Here is a 17,683-nt window from a genome sequence, read left to right as displayed (position 1 = left end):
ATAAAAAATTTGTTAAAATAATTGAATTCTGTTGAAAAATTTTATTAAAAATTTAAAATATTAAAATTTATTTAATTGAGATAAATTTTCGAAAATAATTGAATTTCGGAGAAGAATTTTATATTATTTATAATTAGATAATTGAAATTTTGACGATAATTTATAAATTTTTTTGAAAGTAATTGAATTTCTTTGTTTAAAATAATACCAAGACACCAAGAGTAATTTTTGCTTTTTGAAAATTTCAAAATTAAGGAAAAGAATCTCGGAGTAAATTAGGAAAATAATGTTACCGGAGTTTATAGGCTTTCTCAAGAATTTTTGGCACATGTGGATATTTATCTGTTTTCCTTTCTTTTCCCTTTTTCTTGTAAAGTCGGCAACTTTGAGGTGAAAAGTAATTGTCTGAGCCCGTTTAAAGTTAGTGTGAAAACTTTGTCGTCTCACTGTCTTCAAGAGCTTCCCATAAATTTGATGCCCGTCAGGAGGCATAGGAGCAGATTTTAAGCTCAGAAAAAGAAGAACATCTAATATAACTTTATTACTATAATTACTTAAGTGATGTTATTTATATTGTAGAGAATATAAATTTTCTCCTCAAAAAAATTAATTATTGAAAAAAGTATTAATGTCTTAATTATTGAAATAATTAAGACATTAATACTTTTTTCAATAATTAATTTATATTAATTATTTTTTCTAAAACGTTTATAATTTCAAATTTTTTCCCGAACATTTAACTTGATTCAGTTGTATTAATATTAAAGCTTAGTCGAAAAAAAGTTTTATTATTAAACATTGAAAAACCAATGTATGAGTAAAATCAGTCAATATGTAATTACTTTGAGTTTAGGCAATAAACTGTAAACAATTTCAATGAAGAATTCAATTTATGCAATTTTCGATTAAAATGTAATTTAATATTTTTGATAGAAAGGAAATGAGAAGTAATTTGTTATAGCGATAAAAAAAGAGAATACCCACAGCGTCGATAAATAATGATTGAAGAGTTATTGGTGTGGGGGTGGGAGTAAAGGAGAGAGGAATTCGGTGAAGGGAGGAGAGGCAACTATAGCCGCAGTGGAGGAAAAAGGCAAAGTATACTGCTGAACAATGGAAACGCAACTAGAGTGTGTGAAGTGCAATATTTCTAGCGCAGTTCGCCTCGCAGTTGTACAATTCCACATCTACAAATTTTCACATTTTTAATTTTCTTACTCTCACTGAAAAATAATCTCTATAGAAAAATTAAAATATAATATACACATATACGTATTTAACTAAAGTAGCTAATAAAAATTTACAAGAGTTTAATTAAAAATATGATGATGATGATGACATCATCCGCTTATTGAAAAAATAAATCCACAAAAGATTATTAATTAATTATCTTTTTTTTTATTGATGTGTGTTCGAATTTTATTCTTGCGAATTTATTGTGAAACAAGCTACGCAAATTATAATTTTAGTGAAAAGAGAGGTATAATTTCGATGAAAGTGTGCAACTGAAGCTTGAAAGGATTATTAAATAGAAATTTTTTAACAGCAGCCATTTTTCAACAAAATAATAGGATTTAATTAAGAGATTTAATTCATTGCGAGAGGAGGTCATTTATCCTCTTTAGTTACACTACTGCATTCTTTTTCGTTGTTTTGTGTGCCATTTATTATTGTTTCTATTTTTAACAAGCTTTTCGCAAATCTTTATAGATATTTTATTTACACAAGGAATAGATTTAAGAATTTAATAAAACGTAAGCAGTATTAAAATTAAAATTATTATTCTTTCACGAAAATATAGTCATATTTCATTTGATACACGAGATAATTAAGCAGTTCTTTAAGTATAATGTACATTGTCTCGACAGTTAGTGAATATGTAGGTCGATCTGACCATTTGACTCACACCATACACCTTGATGAAAAAGGATAAATATGACAGATACAGTTTTTCATTTTCCTCGACCACTTAGGTCAATTTAGGATCGCATAATAATAATTCTTCCCAAAAAGACAAATGAGAAATGAATGGGCGTATGGAATGAAAAATTATGAGTACGACGCCATGTATAGGATTTTAATTATGATGAAGTTTTGTTTCTCTTTTAATTAATAGTTATTCATTTATTATTATTATTACCAAACACACTTTTCAAATTGCCTCTCGTTCTTCATTTTATTATCTTCATTGTTTTTCTACCACATTTTCATTGTTTTAAGGAATTTGACAAAATTCAGTAATAATTATTACAGGGTTGCCACAGGTCAGGGAAATCAGTGAATTAAGGAAAAAGTCAGAGAGAGTAGAATTCGTCAGGGAAATCAGGGACAAGTCAGGGATTTATATTAAATTACCTACTGGAAAAAATTGAATTTTGGAAAAGTTACAAATGATTGCAGCAATTCAATTATTTTCAAAAGTAATAAAATTCTTCGCAGAAATTCAATTATATTCAAAAATTTAAAAAAAACTCTCTTCCAAATTTCAATTATCTTTAAAATTAATAAAATTCTTGGCAAATATTCAATTATATTCAAAAATTTTCCTGAATTCAAAGATTTTCAATATCTACTATTTTAATCACATTTTTCAAAAGAATACAATTATTTAATAAATTTTTAAAAAATTTTGATAAACTTCTAAGCAAACATTAAATTATTTTCATAAATAAAAAAATTTCACAGGAATTCAGTTATTTACAAATTTTTATAAATTTCTTCACAATAATTCAATTATTTTCATAAATAATCAAATTTTTTACAGAAATTTAATTATTATTTTCATGAATAATAAAACTTGTTGCAGAATTTCAATTATTTTTAATGGAATTTTAATCGAATTCCTCGAAAAATGTAATTATTCTTGAAAATTTTATTAAAATTCGTTGACAAAATTCAATTATTTAAAAATTTGTTGATAAAGTTCTCTATGAGAGTTCAATTTTTGAGAAACATTCAATTATTCAATAGATTATTTATTTTTATATTTAAATCATTGAATTCTCGTAGAATTTTATAATAAAAATTTATTTTAAAAATGAATTTCAGTTAAAATTTTAGTTAATAATAATTGAATATTAAAAGCATAACAGCACGAATTTTTAGAAATAATTAAATTTTGAAAAGGTTTCAAATTGAAATCTTTGAAAATTAAAATTTTTATTTTTGAAATATTTAATAAAAGAATTTCCGAATAATCGAAATTTTGTAAAATTCAATTGTAAGCAAATGGATTTCAAACTTCTCCAGAAAATTTTACAATAACTATTAAAAGTAATTGATAATCACAGGAAATGAAAAGTGTTGTTTTACCTGAATTCGGGTTAAAACAACACGCAACAAATTTTACCCTACGAGGGTAAAATTTGTTGCTTGTTATTTTAACCCGAATTCAGGTTAAAACAACACTTTTCATTTCCTGTGTATTTATTGATTTCTTTCGAAGAATTTTAATATAAATTTTTAAAATAATTACATTTTTGAAGAATTTACTTATAAAATTGTGTTAAAAATAGTTGTAATCCTGTGAAGAATTTTATTATTGTGAAAAATAATTGATTTCTTGAAACGAATTTTTATTAAACTTTTTTTAAATAATTGAAATCATGTGTAGAATATATTATTATTTATGAAAATAATTCAATTCTCGCAACGAATTTTATTATTTATGAATATAATTGAATTCTTGCAACCAATTTTTATTACATTTTTTTAAAATAATTGAAATCCTGTATAGAATATTATTATTTATGAAAATAATTGAATTTTTGCAACGATTTTTATTATTTATGAAAATAATTGAATTGTTGCAACGAATTTTTATTACATTTTTTTTAAACATTTGAAATCTTGTGAAGAATTTTATTATTTATGAAAATAATTGAATTATGCAACGAATTTTTATTACTTTTTTAAAAAATAATTGAAATCTTGTGAAGAATTTTATTATTTATGAAAATAATTGAAATCTTCAACGAATTTTTATTACCTTTTTTTAACAATTGAAATCCTGTGAAGAATTTTATTATTTATGAAAATAATTGAATTCTGCAACGAATTTTCATTACATTTTTTTAAAATTAATTGAATTGTATGAAAATTTAAATTATTATAAAACACGAGGATATCGTTCACTCCGAGTCTTCGACTCGGAGTGATCGATATCTTCATGTTTTATATTTTTTATTCTTTTTTTTATATTTTTAATAATAAGTTATTGAATTGTAAAAATGTTTGAATTTAAAATTTTTTTTTAAATCTTAATTCCTATGGAGTAATAATAATGATTTAATATTTATTTAAAAAAGAATTTACTGATATTTTCGAATAATTTTCCAAATAAAAAAATTCGTAAATACATGTAATAGGACATTTTTTGAGTATCTAATTTTTAGAGTGGATCAAAATATTCTTTAGGGTCAGAGAAAAAAAACAAAATTAGTCAGGAAAAAGTCTGCGGAAATCAGGGAATAGTCATGGAAAATAAAAATTAATTTTTTCGTGGCAACCCAGTATTAACCATTTTCACAGTAAAAAATTACTTAGCATTTAAAAATCATTTGAAAATAAGAGAAAATAATTATTGAAAAATGAAGAAATGTTGAAATGTGATAAATTTTGTATTGCAGGAAGCGTATAGAAAATGGGTGTGCAGCTCCCTGGTGCCTTACTTTGCTCATGGGGGACCGCTGGAATTGGAATCCACGCAGATATCTTGGGCCGGAAAGAGATTACGGCCCTGTCGGTCCTTCTGCCAATCCGTGGAACAACGCTGTCCTTATCTACTTCCGGGTGATCGTGCGCCTGCATACCCCACACAATACGCAGGCGAACCTACATTTCTTTGTCAAGGTTCGTATCTCAAAAATACCCTCGTCACTGTTAAAATAGTCTTAATTTAAAATGCAAATGATTTTAAGACATCTGAATTTATGCAGTAAAAAAATTATGTCTTCTACTTTTCCCAGTAAATATTTTGTAGAAATTTAGACAATCATCATTTTATAAAATCATATATTATTAAAATACTGTTATATTAAATATTAATTAAATTTTCCTTTTTTGAATTTCGCGCCAATAAGTTGATTAAATTGACGCCTAGATGGCATAAAAGTTCTCTCACAAACGATATTTTTTAATAACATAAAAGAGGGTACAACATTTTTTAGCACCTTCTTTTAATGCTTGTTTTACATTAATTTTTTATTTTGATTTTCTTGATTAATCTTAAAATTTGTTTTGAAAATAATGAAGTACATTTGCTAATTTTGATTGATAAATTTTTTGAAATAATTTGTCTGTGGTGTTTTGAAAATGTTCACAGATCCTAATATTCCTGAAACGGGGGAACAATCAGTGAGAGCGTTGCATGGCGATGAGAAGAATGAATGTTGCTTTCGTGTTTGTTCTGAAAATGAACCGGGACTGGGTATTTGCGCCAATTGTACAGATCAAAAACCTCATGGAAGTGTTGTTATTTCTGATCCTTCAACAGCACCTCACTGCGAGATTAATCCTCTTCCCATTTCATCTGGTAAAGGAGGTAAATTTCTTTCAATTTTTCTCTAAACAGATATACACTGCATAACATTTAGTTTAATTAACATTTAGCTAAATTAACATTTATAGTTAAATTAACATTTAGTTAAATTAAAATTTAGTTAAACTAACATTTAGTTAAATTAATATTTAGTTAAATTAACATTTAGTTAAATTAATTTAGTTAAAACATTTTAACATTTACTTAAAATAACATTTAGTTAAATTAACATTTTGTTAAACTAACATTTAGTTACATTTAGTAAATAAGAAATTAAAAAAAAAGAGTAAAATTTTAACTCTCTTTAATCCTTTTTGTTTAACTCCAAAAAAATGCTAATTTTTTTTATCAAATATTAAAAATTTTTACCACCAATTTAGTGACTTTGAAAGGCAACATGTCGAAGTATTAAACCAATCGAGTTAAAATTTTTGTGAACAAGTCCAAAAATTTGGCGCATTAATTTCAGCTCGTAAATGAGGAATTATAATAACTTTGCGTATAATAGAAAAGCAGAATGAAATTCTTACATTTTGGTGAATTGCGGTGCTAACTCCATTTACTCGAAATTGGTTTTTCTGTAATGAAGATTTCTAACAAGAAGAGAAAACTTTGTAAATTTTCTACGCAAATAGTTCAGCTTGAAAAGTAAAATCGGATTTTTCTCTCTCTCTCTCTCTCTCTCTCACTTTCTGTCGTCGTGTCTCTAAAAGTCGGTTTGATAGCTTTTGTTATTAAAATCAAGTTGAAAATTTGTTTAAACTTTATATTTTCTGATCTCTATTATATAAGTAGACAGAGGCTTCTTTCAATCTTTTGATTGAATAATTTTTAAGTGGGGATTATTTTCCTTTTAATTTAATTACTTGTGGCGGTAAAAGAAATTATGTCATATATGTTAAATTTTGTTTTGCTTTTTATGCTGCTTTTAAAACTAAAGATGAAATTTAAGGCTTCGTACTTAGGGGCTGTCCATAAATTACGTAACACGTTTAGGGGGGAGGGGGGGTTCGAGAAAATGTTATCATATGTTACATGGGAGGGGGGGGGTCAATCATCATTGTTACGTAATATTTATAAGGAACTTAATCTCTTTATAATGGATAAATTTTTGAAAAGCTGTCCCTTGCCGCCACTTCAATATAAGTAAAAATCGAATCATTTCGCGAACCGATTCTTGGGAATAATATACAATTTTTATTGTTAAAAAATCAATGTTATATTTTTGGTTGTTCAGTATGATTAATAAAATTATTCCTCTAAATGTTTTTTATATTTAACTTAATTCTGTATTGCTATTGTACGATATAAATACTAAAAAAACAGTAATAAACAAATTTGTTTCGAAGAACGTTAGTAAAAAAATATTTTTAAAAATTACGTAACATTGATAAGGAGGGGGGGGGGTGTAAAACGATTTTGTTACAACTTGTTACATAGGGGGAGGGGGGGTTCAAAATTTCACTAAAAACGTGTTACGTAATTTATGGACGGTCCCTTATCTACTAAAAACCTTCTATTTACTACTTTTTTTACGATTTGATACTATTTTGGATACTTTTTTTAAAAAATTTGTGACACTAAAAGATACTTTTTTCTATGTTTGGGAATTTGCACTACTTTAAATTTGCTAATAGTTGGATTTAAAAAAATTATCCTCAAAAAAATTTAACTAAATTCTTCGTAGGAATTTAATTAATTTCAAAAATGTATCAAAATTCAATTGTCTTCAATACCTACTATTTAAATAAAATTTCCCAAAAGAATTCAATTATTTAAAAAAAATTTTTCTAAAATTCTTTGCAAACATTCAATTATTTTCATAAATAATACATTTTTTACAGGAATTCAATTATTTAAAACAGAATTTTATTAAAATTTTTTGAAAAAAACCTATAATTTTAAATTAATTCATCGAAAAATGACACTATTGATGAAAATTTTATTGAAATTCTTCGTAACAATTCAATTACTTCCAAAAAAATGTTAAAATTTAATTAATTTCAAAAATGTATCAAAATTCAATTATCTTCAATACCTGCTATTTAAATAAAATTTCCTAAACAAATTTAATTATTTAAAAAAAAATTTCTAAAATTCTTTGCGAAAATTAAATTATTTTTATAAATAATGAAATTTCCACAGGAATTCAATTATCTAAATCACAATTATCATAAAATTTTTCGATAAAATTCAATTATTTTGAAAAATTTTAATAGAATTCTTCGCAAGAATTAAATTATTATTGTCGTAAATTATAAAATCCTTCGCAAAAATTCAATTATTTTTAATACAATTTGAATAAAAGTTCTTGATAAAATTTAATTATTTTTAAAAAGTTTGACGAAATTTGTTCATAGAATTCTCTTGTTTTTAAAAATTATCATAAACTCTTCAGAAGAATTCAATTATTTTCAGTACAATTTTAATTAAATTTCTCGTTTGAACTTAGGGGCTGTCCATAAATTACGTAACACGTTTAGGGGGGAGGGGGGGTTCGAGAAAATGTTATCATATGTTACATGGGAGGGGGGGGGGTCAATCATCATTGTTACGTAATATTTATAAGGAACTTAATCTCTTTATAATGGATAAATTTTTGAAAAGCTGTCCCTTGCCGCCACTTCAATATAAGTAAAAATCGAATCATTTCGCGAACCGATTCTTGGGAATAATATACAATTTTTATTGTTAAAAAATCAATGTTATATTTTTGGTTGTTCAGTATGATTAATAAAATTATTCCTCTAAATGTTTTTTATATTTAACTTAATTCTGTATTGCTATTGTACGATATAAATACTAAAAAAACAGTAATAAACAAATTTGTTTCGAAGAACGTTAGTAAAAAAATATTTTTAAAAATTACGTAACATTGATAAGGAGGGGGGGGGGTGTAAAACGATTTTGTTACAACTTGTTACATAGGGGGAGGGGGGGTTCAAAATTTCACTAAAAACGTGTTACGTAATTTATGGACGGTCCCTTAAATTTTCCTCGAAATAATTGAATTTGGATTTTTACATTTTTCCTTTATTACATTTTTTTTTCATTATTTTCAGAAACAATAATATTTTCAAAGGAAATCAATTCTTTCGTTAATTTAATTCAATTTAAATTATTTCTAACACAGTTTTAAATGAATTCCTAGAAAAATGTTATGATTTTCAAAAGATCATTAAAATTCTTCGAATTCAATTATTTTACAAAATTTTGGTAAAGTTCTTTATAAAAATTAAATTTTAAGAAATATTCAATAAATTATTTATTTTTGTATTTATAAATGATTTAATTCTCGTATAGAAATTTCTAATGAGAATTGATTTAAAATTGAATTTCAATTACGATTTTGGATAATAATTGAATATTAAAGGCATTACCTATATAGTGTGAATTTTGAGAAGTAATTAAATTTCAAAAGATTTTTTGAATTGAAATCGTTGAAAATTTTAATTGTTGTAAAACTAATAATAGGTATTTAAAGTTTTATTTTGAAAAACAATTATTGGTTTTGAATAATTTTAATAAAAAATTATAAAAAATAATTGGATTTTGGAAGAATTATAGTTGTAATTTTTAGAAATAGTTAAATTTTAAAAAAGTTTTACATTGAAATCGTTAAAAATGTTTAAATTTCTGTAGAAAAGGAAATAGGTATTTAAATATTTTTTTTAATTATTCTATTTTTGAATGTAATTTAATTTAGAAATAATGGAAAAATTGAGTCGACGAATTTAATTTTTCGATAGTTACTTTTTTGCAACTTGTTGTCAGTCTTAAAGATATAGTTATAGTTATAGTTATAGTTTTTGAAAATTAATAATAAGCCTGAAATATTTATCACTATAAATGTTAATTAAAAAACTTGACTGAATTTCTAGAATGGTTTTGATATAGTTGAGGTTTTAGGATAAGTCAGTTAAATTACGGAAAGGATTTTAGGATATAACTTGATAGCTGAGGAAGTATGTGCTAGAGTCAGTACTGAAAGCATAATAGTTCGCGACCTGTATGGCTGGTTAATCAACATGTCGATAAATTTATCTGCCAGGTAATTCCATTGCAACCGCAGAGTGAAAGGAACCATTACTAAAATCATCCAATCCACAAGTCCTTTAGCTGATGATAGATCCTTTATCAAGAGATGGAGCAACAGGCTCAGAGTGTAGAACTGTGAATCTCATATAGTTTAGAAACTTCATTAATAATAAGAATAGAGAAGTTTAATCAACCCTAAAGTTATATGTGTATTCAGTATTCACACATTCACATTCACACAAAAACACAAGACTTGCTACTCATGCTACTCCCAAGATCCAACAATTATTATACAGCTAATTATTAATTATTCTCGATACCTACATATTTTCATTAATTTCATTTAAATACGAAAACCACAATATTTATTATAAAGTAATACCTACATATTACTTAATGAATATAATTATCTTTGACATTATGAGGGCTTTTAACATATGAAAAATAATTATCTGTTGAAAGCTTTTGAATGAATAAACGTACAGCAGTAAAAGTTTCGCTAGATTAATTAAAGATAATGTTCATATTGAAATTAAAATTTTACAGTTCAAATATAAAAATCCATTATTGCAGATCCTAATTTCATCCTGAAAAAAAACCCATTTTCATTTTATTATAGCCAAATTCATAGCGCGAAAAAAATAAAATATAATTACGTTCATTAAAGTATAGCAGAAAATTATTTTCCTTTTTTAATGTTTATAATCGATTAAACGCAGAAAATATTCTCCTTTTTTTTTAATATTCAACAAATCCACAATTTATGAACTTTTTATACACATCAGGTTCAATCACAAGTATCGACTGAAATCTGAAAAATATCCAGAAATTTTTCACTATATATATATAGTATATCGATGGAAAAAAAAGAACTCGGCAATCCCAACTTCAAATATTGGGTATTTTTTCATTGCTGCAGGCACACACACACGAACAAAAGAATGTTCATCGTCCAATAAAATTATAACAGACTTTTTTTAATTTCAACAACTTTTTTTCAAAGACCTCTTTGTTTCTTTATAAAGTATTGAATTTCAATATAGAAAGAGTTTTAAACTATTGTACCATATTACGAAAATATTGAATATTTTTATACCTATAATTTATGTAGAATATATACAATAATCGAACGGGTAGAAATTGTTTTCCGTTTCATTATATATTGGTTTTCTATATTAGATGTTTTATTTTGAATGTAGTACTGTTCAGTACTTTTCCGTAATATCTGTACTAAAAATAAGGAATGATTATAAGTTTTAAGTTATCTAAGAAAACGATTTTTTTATTTTTAGTCGTTGAAATAATTTAGTGAATATAAATGATTAGAAGAAATTATATTCTATTTTTAGTGGAGTAAATTTCCATAGACGACTTTTTCCTTTTTGATTAGTAAAATAACTAAAATATTTCTAATTGTTAGTAAACTTTTACTAATTTTTTACTAGAATTTCACTTAATTCTATTAATTTAATGTTTAATCTAATTCACTAAATAAATAAGTGAAACTTTTTTATCGATTTTTAATAAAATATTTCTACTAATTGTTAGTAAAATTCTACTAATAATTAGTAAAATTGCATTGGTTGCTATTAAAATTATTACTAAATCGTTTGGTGGACGACTTTTCATCATTTTATTGGTAAATTTTTACTCATTCAGATTTAGAGAGTAAATATTTATTTTTAAACCATTTTTTTATTATTTAAATTTATTGTTAATTTGAAACTAATCAAATAGCAACGAATTGATACCAAAAATGTGGAATAAATCGCATAAATTGATTCGAATTTTTGGTATCAATTCGTTACTCTTCATTGCTTCTAAAATTATTAATAAAAACTGATTTTGGTTTTAAATTAAACACGAAAAATTTTAATTTAGGGTGAAATAACAGAAACAAATAAAATTCTTTACTTCTTAGGTGCCTTTTTTCGAAGCGCGTCACAAAAATGATGAATCTTTCCTAAACCCCCTTTTATATCCGTAGAGGTTCACTTCTCAGTAGTACGAGTCAATATTGATCAGACTTGTACAGTAATCGACAGAATGGTTGACAATTTTCAACTTCGAGACGTAGAATTCACACTGTGAAAAAAATATTTGAGAAACAGAAATCAATTGTTGAGTTATTCTATTCTTAATTTGCATAATTAGTTAAAAATAGAAAATTTTAAATAATAATAGATATTATTAATAATTTTACAATATTTTTCGCAAAAAAAAATGGCTAGAATTTCTGTTGCGGGCAATTTTTATAACAATTTTGGAGTAAAAATTACACTTCTTTTATTTTATTATATCTATATTTTAAAGATAATAATTAAGGTGGAATATTTTTATATTACTCTATTATTATTTATTTATTATTTATTAGGTATTTTTTAGTAAAGAAATTTATTTTTTTTTTGTAATTTTTCAATTGATTGATTGATAAATTTCAATAAAATCTGTATTACAATGGAATCTCAAACATCCGAACAAACACGGATCATAGCAGGTTTAGATATTTGAAAATTTGGATAATAGAAATTCCGTGCGTTTTCATGTATAATTTATGATGAAACGATTAAGATTAAATAGTTAAACTTAAATATTTTACCATACCGAGTGGCATTCGTGCAATTTTTAGGTTTGAACATTAAAAATAATTAGAAAAATATAAGATAATAAATAATAAAATAAAATACAAAGTAAAAGTATTAAAAAAACCAAAAAAAGACAGTAATTAGCGTATTATAGAATATTTTTAAAATGATAATAAATAAATGATAATATGATAATGATAATAAATTAATTTTTAAATTTAAGAAGACAATAATATTTTCACAGAAATTCAATTATTTCATTAATTTTATGCAATTTCAATTCAAATATTTTCAAAATCTGCTATTTTAATCAAATTTTTCAAAAGAATTCAATTATTTAAAAAAAATGTAATAAAATTCGTTGCAAAATTCAATTATTTTCATAAATCATAAAATTCTTCACAGGATTTCAATTATTTAAAAAAAATGTAATAAAAATTCGTTGCAAGAAATGAATTATATTCGTAAATAATAAATTGTTAAATTTATAATAATAATAATAAATTGGGCAGGGAAAAATCAGGGATTTTTATTAAAGTACTGTAAAAAATTGAATTTTGTCATTTATAGGGGAGAGTGGGGCAAAATGGGGTACCTTTTTGAAATTGGCTGTTTACAGAGAACCAAACGAATAAATCGATTCAGCTAAACTTCAGAATTCTTCTTTGTACACTTAGCTTTGAGGAAATTATGATAATAGCGGAGAAAAAAATTTTTGAAAGAACTTATATCGTATTTTCTAAGAAAGTGCTAAAATCCCATTTTGCCCCACCCGTGGGGCAAAATGGGGTGGCATCAAATAACTATACAAAACATTGAGTATTTTTTCAAAATTCATTAAATTCTTGTTGTATGAAATTATAAATACAAACAAAAAGTAGGATTCTTTATTACTATGAAAAAACAAGTAATATTTATTAGAGTTTAACAAAAAAAAACATGGATATTGCAAAATATCGATATATCGATAATGAAACATCGATGGTATAAATTTCCAAACAAAAATATTGATTCTTCTGCAGGAAACCTTTAAATATGCATAATATAATGTTTTTAAATAGTTTTAATGAAGCGGCGTAGCTTCTGGCATGCCCCACACTTAGGTACCCCATTCTGCCCCATACTGCATATTAAAACAAAATGCAATGTTTACAAGTTATTGTAAACAATTAAACAATCTATTCTATTGGAAATTACTCTAGAATAAGTACTGAAAAAGATCCCACACTTGCCAAATTAAATGCATTATCCCAAAAAGTTTGGAGAGCACTTTAATTTTGAAAAAAATTTATATTTTTTTTTGCTTAAAACTTAAAAGTTGTATAACTTTCAAAAAAAAATTTCTTTGGAGTGTCTTCATAATTAATAACAGTTTCTTATCAACATGAATGATATATGTCGAGGGAAAAAAAATTAAAAGTACCTATCATGGAAAAACAGAGGTACCCCATTTGACCCGCCTACCCCATTTTGCCCCACTCTCCCCTACAAATAAATGATTTCAATATATTTTTATAAAATTAATAAAATTCTTGGCAAATAATCAATTATTTTTTAAAAAAATTCCTCATTTCAATGATTTAATTCAATTATTTTTAATACAATTTTAAGTAAATTCTTCGAGAAATGTAATTATTTTTAAAAAATGTATTAAAATTCTTGGAAAGTAATCAATAAATTATCAATTATTTTTAATAATTATTACAAAAGTTTCTTGGGAATTTTGAAATCCATTTGCTTAATATCTGAATAATCTTTTCAAAATTAAGACTTCACTGAAAAAATCATATTCTAAATTTATGAAAATCTACTTAAATAGGCGCCAAGAATATTCCCCACTTAAATTAAGTGAGAAATATCCTTAAAATAATAGTAGGCGCTTCTTAAAATTAGATTATCGTTTTTTCTGTGTGTCAGTTTGGATAATCTAAGTTCTATTAATAAATTGAGTGGAATTACTTGTAAATGTACTTTCTAAGTAAAAATAAAAAATGCTTGATGCAAGTATTGAGAACAATGTTAAGAAGAAAACTTGTGCTTTTTTGCAGGCCAACATCAGAAGCAACTTGAATTGAACATGGCAGGCTCTTCATCTTCTCCACTGGACCAACAGCAACAGCCCCAGCCGCCGCAGCAGCCTCAGTCCTTCTGTGGCACCGGAGGCGTTGGTACCATGATCAGTTCTTCATCCCCGAGCACAGCATCCCCATCAATACCTATCCTCTATCTCTTGTGGGTGTGGGGCGTCCTGATCCCCATCTGCACTAGTCAAACAACCATCACTTGGTGTCTAGTGCTCGAAATCTTGGTGAAAGCTCTACCCACTTCTCTCACAACTAATCGACATTCCCGGCATCGAGTTCACTCCAGGACTACTAGAGATCGTGTCGCGTATCCAGCGAAGCGTCTCTTTCTCGCAATCTTCCGTCATGAAATGGTGATCAAGTGTTGGTGTCGTTGGTGGTTGTACTGGTGGTGGTGGTCGTGGAGGTGGAAGAGCGGTGATCCCTGTTTTAGGCTAAACCAAGTGACGAATAATAATAATAATAATAATAATAATACTAATCATAATAATAAAAATAATAGAAAACCCAGGTGTCAGCGTTGTCCCAGAAGAAACTGTGAATTCGGGTGGCAGCCTCGTCGTCGGAGGCGTCGAAAGCGGCGAAAGAAACGTTTCTGTGCCTCCTGCCATCACCTTGGGTTCGATCTCGATCGATCGACTTCCTGGAGGAATCCGTCTTAAGGTCCTTAAACTAGCGTAAGAGCGTATGACGCGCGGATGTGCAATGCAATTCACCCCGTGTGAATATGATCCTCGCTCGAGGATCTCGACTCTGCCATCTCCTGGACCACTGTAGCGCTTCAGAGAAAGCCATCTCAGAGAGAAGAAAACACCATCTGTCCAGGAGACTCGACAAGGGTAGAAATATCCAAATGGAGTCGACAAATGGTTTTTAAAATGGAAATACAAAGAATTGTAAAGAAACGAGGGAGGTAACAAAAATAAAAAAAGCAAAAAAAATATATAAGCGAGTAGAGAAATGGGGAAATTTTAAACAAATGTGAATGAATGAATGCTTGAGAAAGAATATATAAATAATGAAAAGTGCTTGAAAACAAAAAAAATTAGTTAAACAAATAAATAGGGATGGTGATGATGATAATTTGCAACGCCATGCCAACGGAAATAACAATGATCACAATAATACAATAATAATGATTATAATAATTAAATTAACGAGTAAAGAAAAAAATAATAATAACAATAACGTAATGATAAAAGTAACGTTAACGTAAAGTTATAACAGCAACACAATTATTATATACATTACTTACGGTACATGCGTACGCGCATAAGTCATTTACGGTAACGATGATATTAATTGGAGCAACATAGGTAGATAGTACGTCACGCTCGTTTAAGCAGTACTCATAAAGGGGGGATTGTAGGGGGGTGAAAGAACCTGACGGAGAGGAGAGAAGAGGAGAGAGCAACCCTGCCGAGATGTGAATAGATGATTCGATACTATTATCGAGATATAATATGTGTTCGTTTAGGCATTATAATATAAAATAAATACTAGGCATACGAGCTGGAAAAATAAACACGAGGGTGCATAGGGGAAAAATTATAAGTCAAGAAATAATATTGAAAAAAAATTAATTATTAATAATGGAAAATGAAAATAATTTTTTGTAGAAAAAAAAAGTTAAGTGCGGTTTGTCATTGGCCATCATATATATATAATATTAAAAAAGACAACAGGAGTCTTTTTCTTATGGCACCGATTTCCTACTAAAAAAAAAAGAAACAAGAAACAAATCAAGATAGTTGTACGCACAATATTTGATTGAATCGCGAGGCGACAATGATCAACGGTCAGAGAGAGAAAGAGACACAAAAAGAGAGAAGGAGAAAAAGAAAAGTATTTTTCGGATTTTGTTGAATTCGGGCAGAACTGCGGCGGTCCTTGTGTTCAAGAAAAATATTGTCCCTTTCAGACCCCTACACCTCATCCCTTGTTCTTCTCTACTTGTCAAGAGTCACTATACGCACAAATTTTATTCCGAAAAAAAACTAAGAAATCGCGTTTTTTACAAGACCAACGTGTACGCTCTCAAGTCGCTGGACCACCCTTCTTGCAGATCAACGAGATCCATCTCGATTCCGTGGATTATTGTCGCCGAAAATTTGTTATCCGAGTGATGAAATATGAATAATATCAGAATGATGAAATTTAATAAAGAAATGTTATTTTCAAGTACGTTTGCGCACATTTACACACAGGCACGCACACGTTCGTAAAATAAATGAAACGACTCCTCTTTATCTAATAATCGAGTGAATTTGGATTTAGATTTTAGATTCATTTAATTATTCGAGTTTTTTTTTATTGTTTTTGGTAAATTTCTATTATCTGCGTTCAATTAAACTTTATTATGAAATTAACCACCTTGCTGGAGGTATATTTATCGTATTAATTATTTTAATTGGATGCTCATATATAGCAAAGAAACTTTTTTCACACGCTGACTAATTCAATTTCACTCGATATATTATATGATAAATAGGAGAAATTGCTTTTCCAATAATTTCAATTCTCTTTAATCGGCCTAAATAACTCTAATAGAAGTTATGAAAAAAATATGCTACAGATATATATGTATATACCCATAGTTTGATCTTTGGATCATAATAGTGTTTTACTTTACAGTAGGTTGGGCTGAAAAACAAATTTTTTTTTTAAATGGTCTCAGTTTTTAAAAACTTAGATGCTAAACAACTCGTATAAAAAAATTTCCCTAAAGTTTCGAACGTTCTAATGATCGACTTTTTATTATTTCTTTCAATTTGAACTATGTGAAATTAAATTTACTAAATATTAAACTATGTGAAATTTTACTATTTTTAGTTACAAAAATTTTCTTTTTGAAATTTAAGAAAAAATTTTTATTTCTTCAAAAATATAATTTTTTAAATTATAATTCTTCAAAGGCACGATTATATTGCACAACAATTTTTTACAAGTAATAAAATTAAATTCTTTTAATTATAAAATGTATTTCAATGAAATTTGACAAAACTTTTAATTGACTCAATTTTTTAAATTATTTTCGGGAATTCAGTTATTTTCAAAAGATTTTAATTACAGTTTCTCAGAAACCTAAATTTTTAGAACTTCTACATTAAGTTATTCAAAACTTTAATAAATTGCGTTAATCAAATATTGAAAGACTTATTGGAAATAATTTCAATGCAAAAACTTTTTGAAATTTAATTGTTTCTCAAAATACTGTAATTTTTCAAGTCAATTATTTTTTAGAATTTTTGAAAAAAATTATTCAAAACATTAATAATTTTTAAAGGAAAATAATAGGTTAATAACTTTTTAAAAAACATTTAAATATTTTTATACTTTTATGATTAAATGTTAAAGATGTTTTCCATTTAAAAATCTTTTAAAATTTAATTATTTCCTAAAATTCCTGTTTTATTGCGCTTCTAATATTCAATTAT

General features: G+C 26.3%; 1 protein-coding gene across 1 annotated transcript in view; it reads left to right on the top strand.

Moving 5' to 3' along the window:
* LOC122501690 overlaps positions 1 to 16,841 on the top strand; it is an 83,782-nt gene extending 66,941 nt beyond the window's left edge. The window contains exons 3-5 of the mRNA XM_043611348.1: positions 4,629 to 4,851; positions 5,324 to 5,542; positions 14,211 to 16,841. Of these exons, the coding sequence (XP_043467283.1) occupies positions 4,629 to 4,851; positions 5,324 to 5,542; positions 14,211 to 14,908 (1,140 nt within the window). The 3' untranslated portion in view covers positions 14,909 to 16,841. The remainder of the gene's footprint in view (positions 1 to 4,628; positions 4,852 to 5,323; positions 5,543 to 14,210) is intronic.
* The last annotated feature ends 842 nt before the right edge of the window (positions 16,842 to 17,683 follow it).

The sequence above is a fragment of the Leptopilina heterotoma genome, unplaced genomic scaffold, assembly GCF_015476425.1.
Source record: "Leptopilina heterotoma isolate Lh14 unplaced genomic scaffold, ASM1547642v1 Lhet_212, whole genome shotgun sequence".
Taxonomy (NCBI): domain Eukaryota; kingdom Metazoa; phylum Arthropoda; class Insecta; order Hymenoptera; family Figitidae; genus Leptopilina; species Leptopilina heterotoma.
This window is presented reverse-complemented; position numbering and strand designations above follow the sequence as displayed.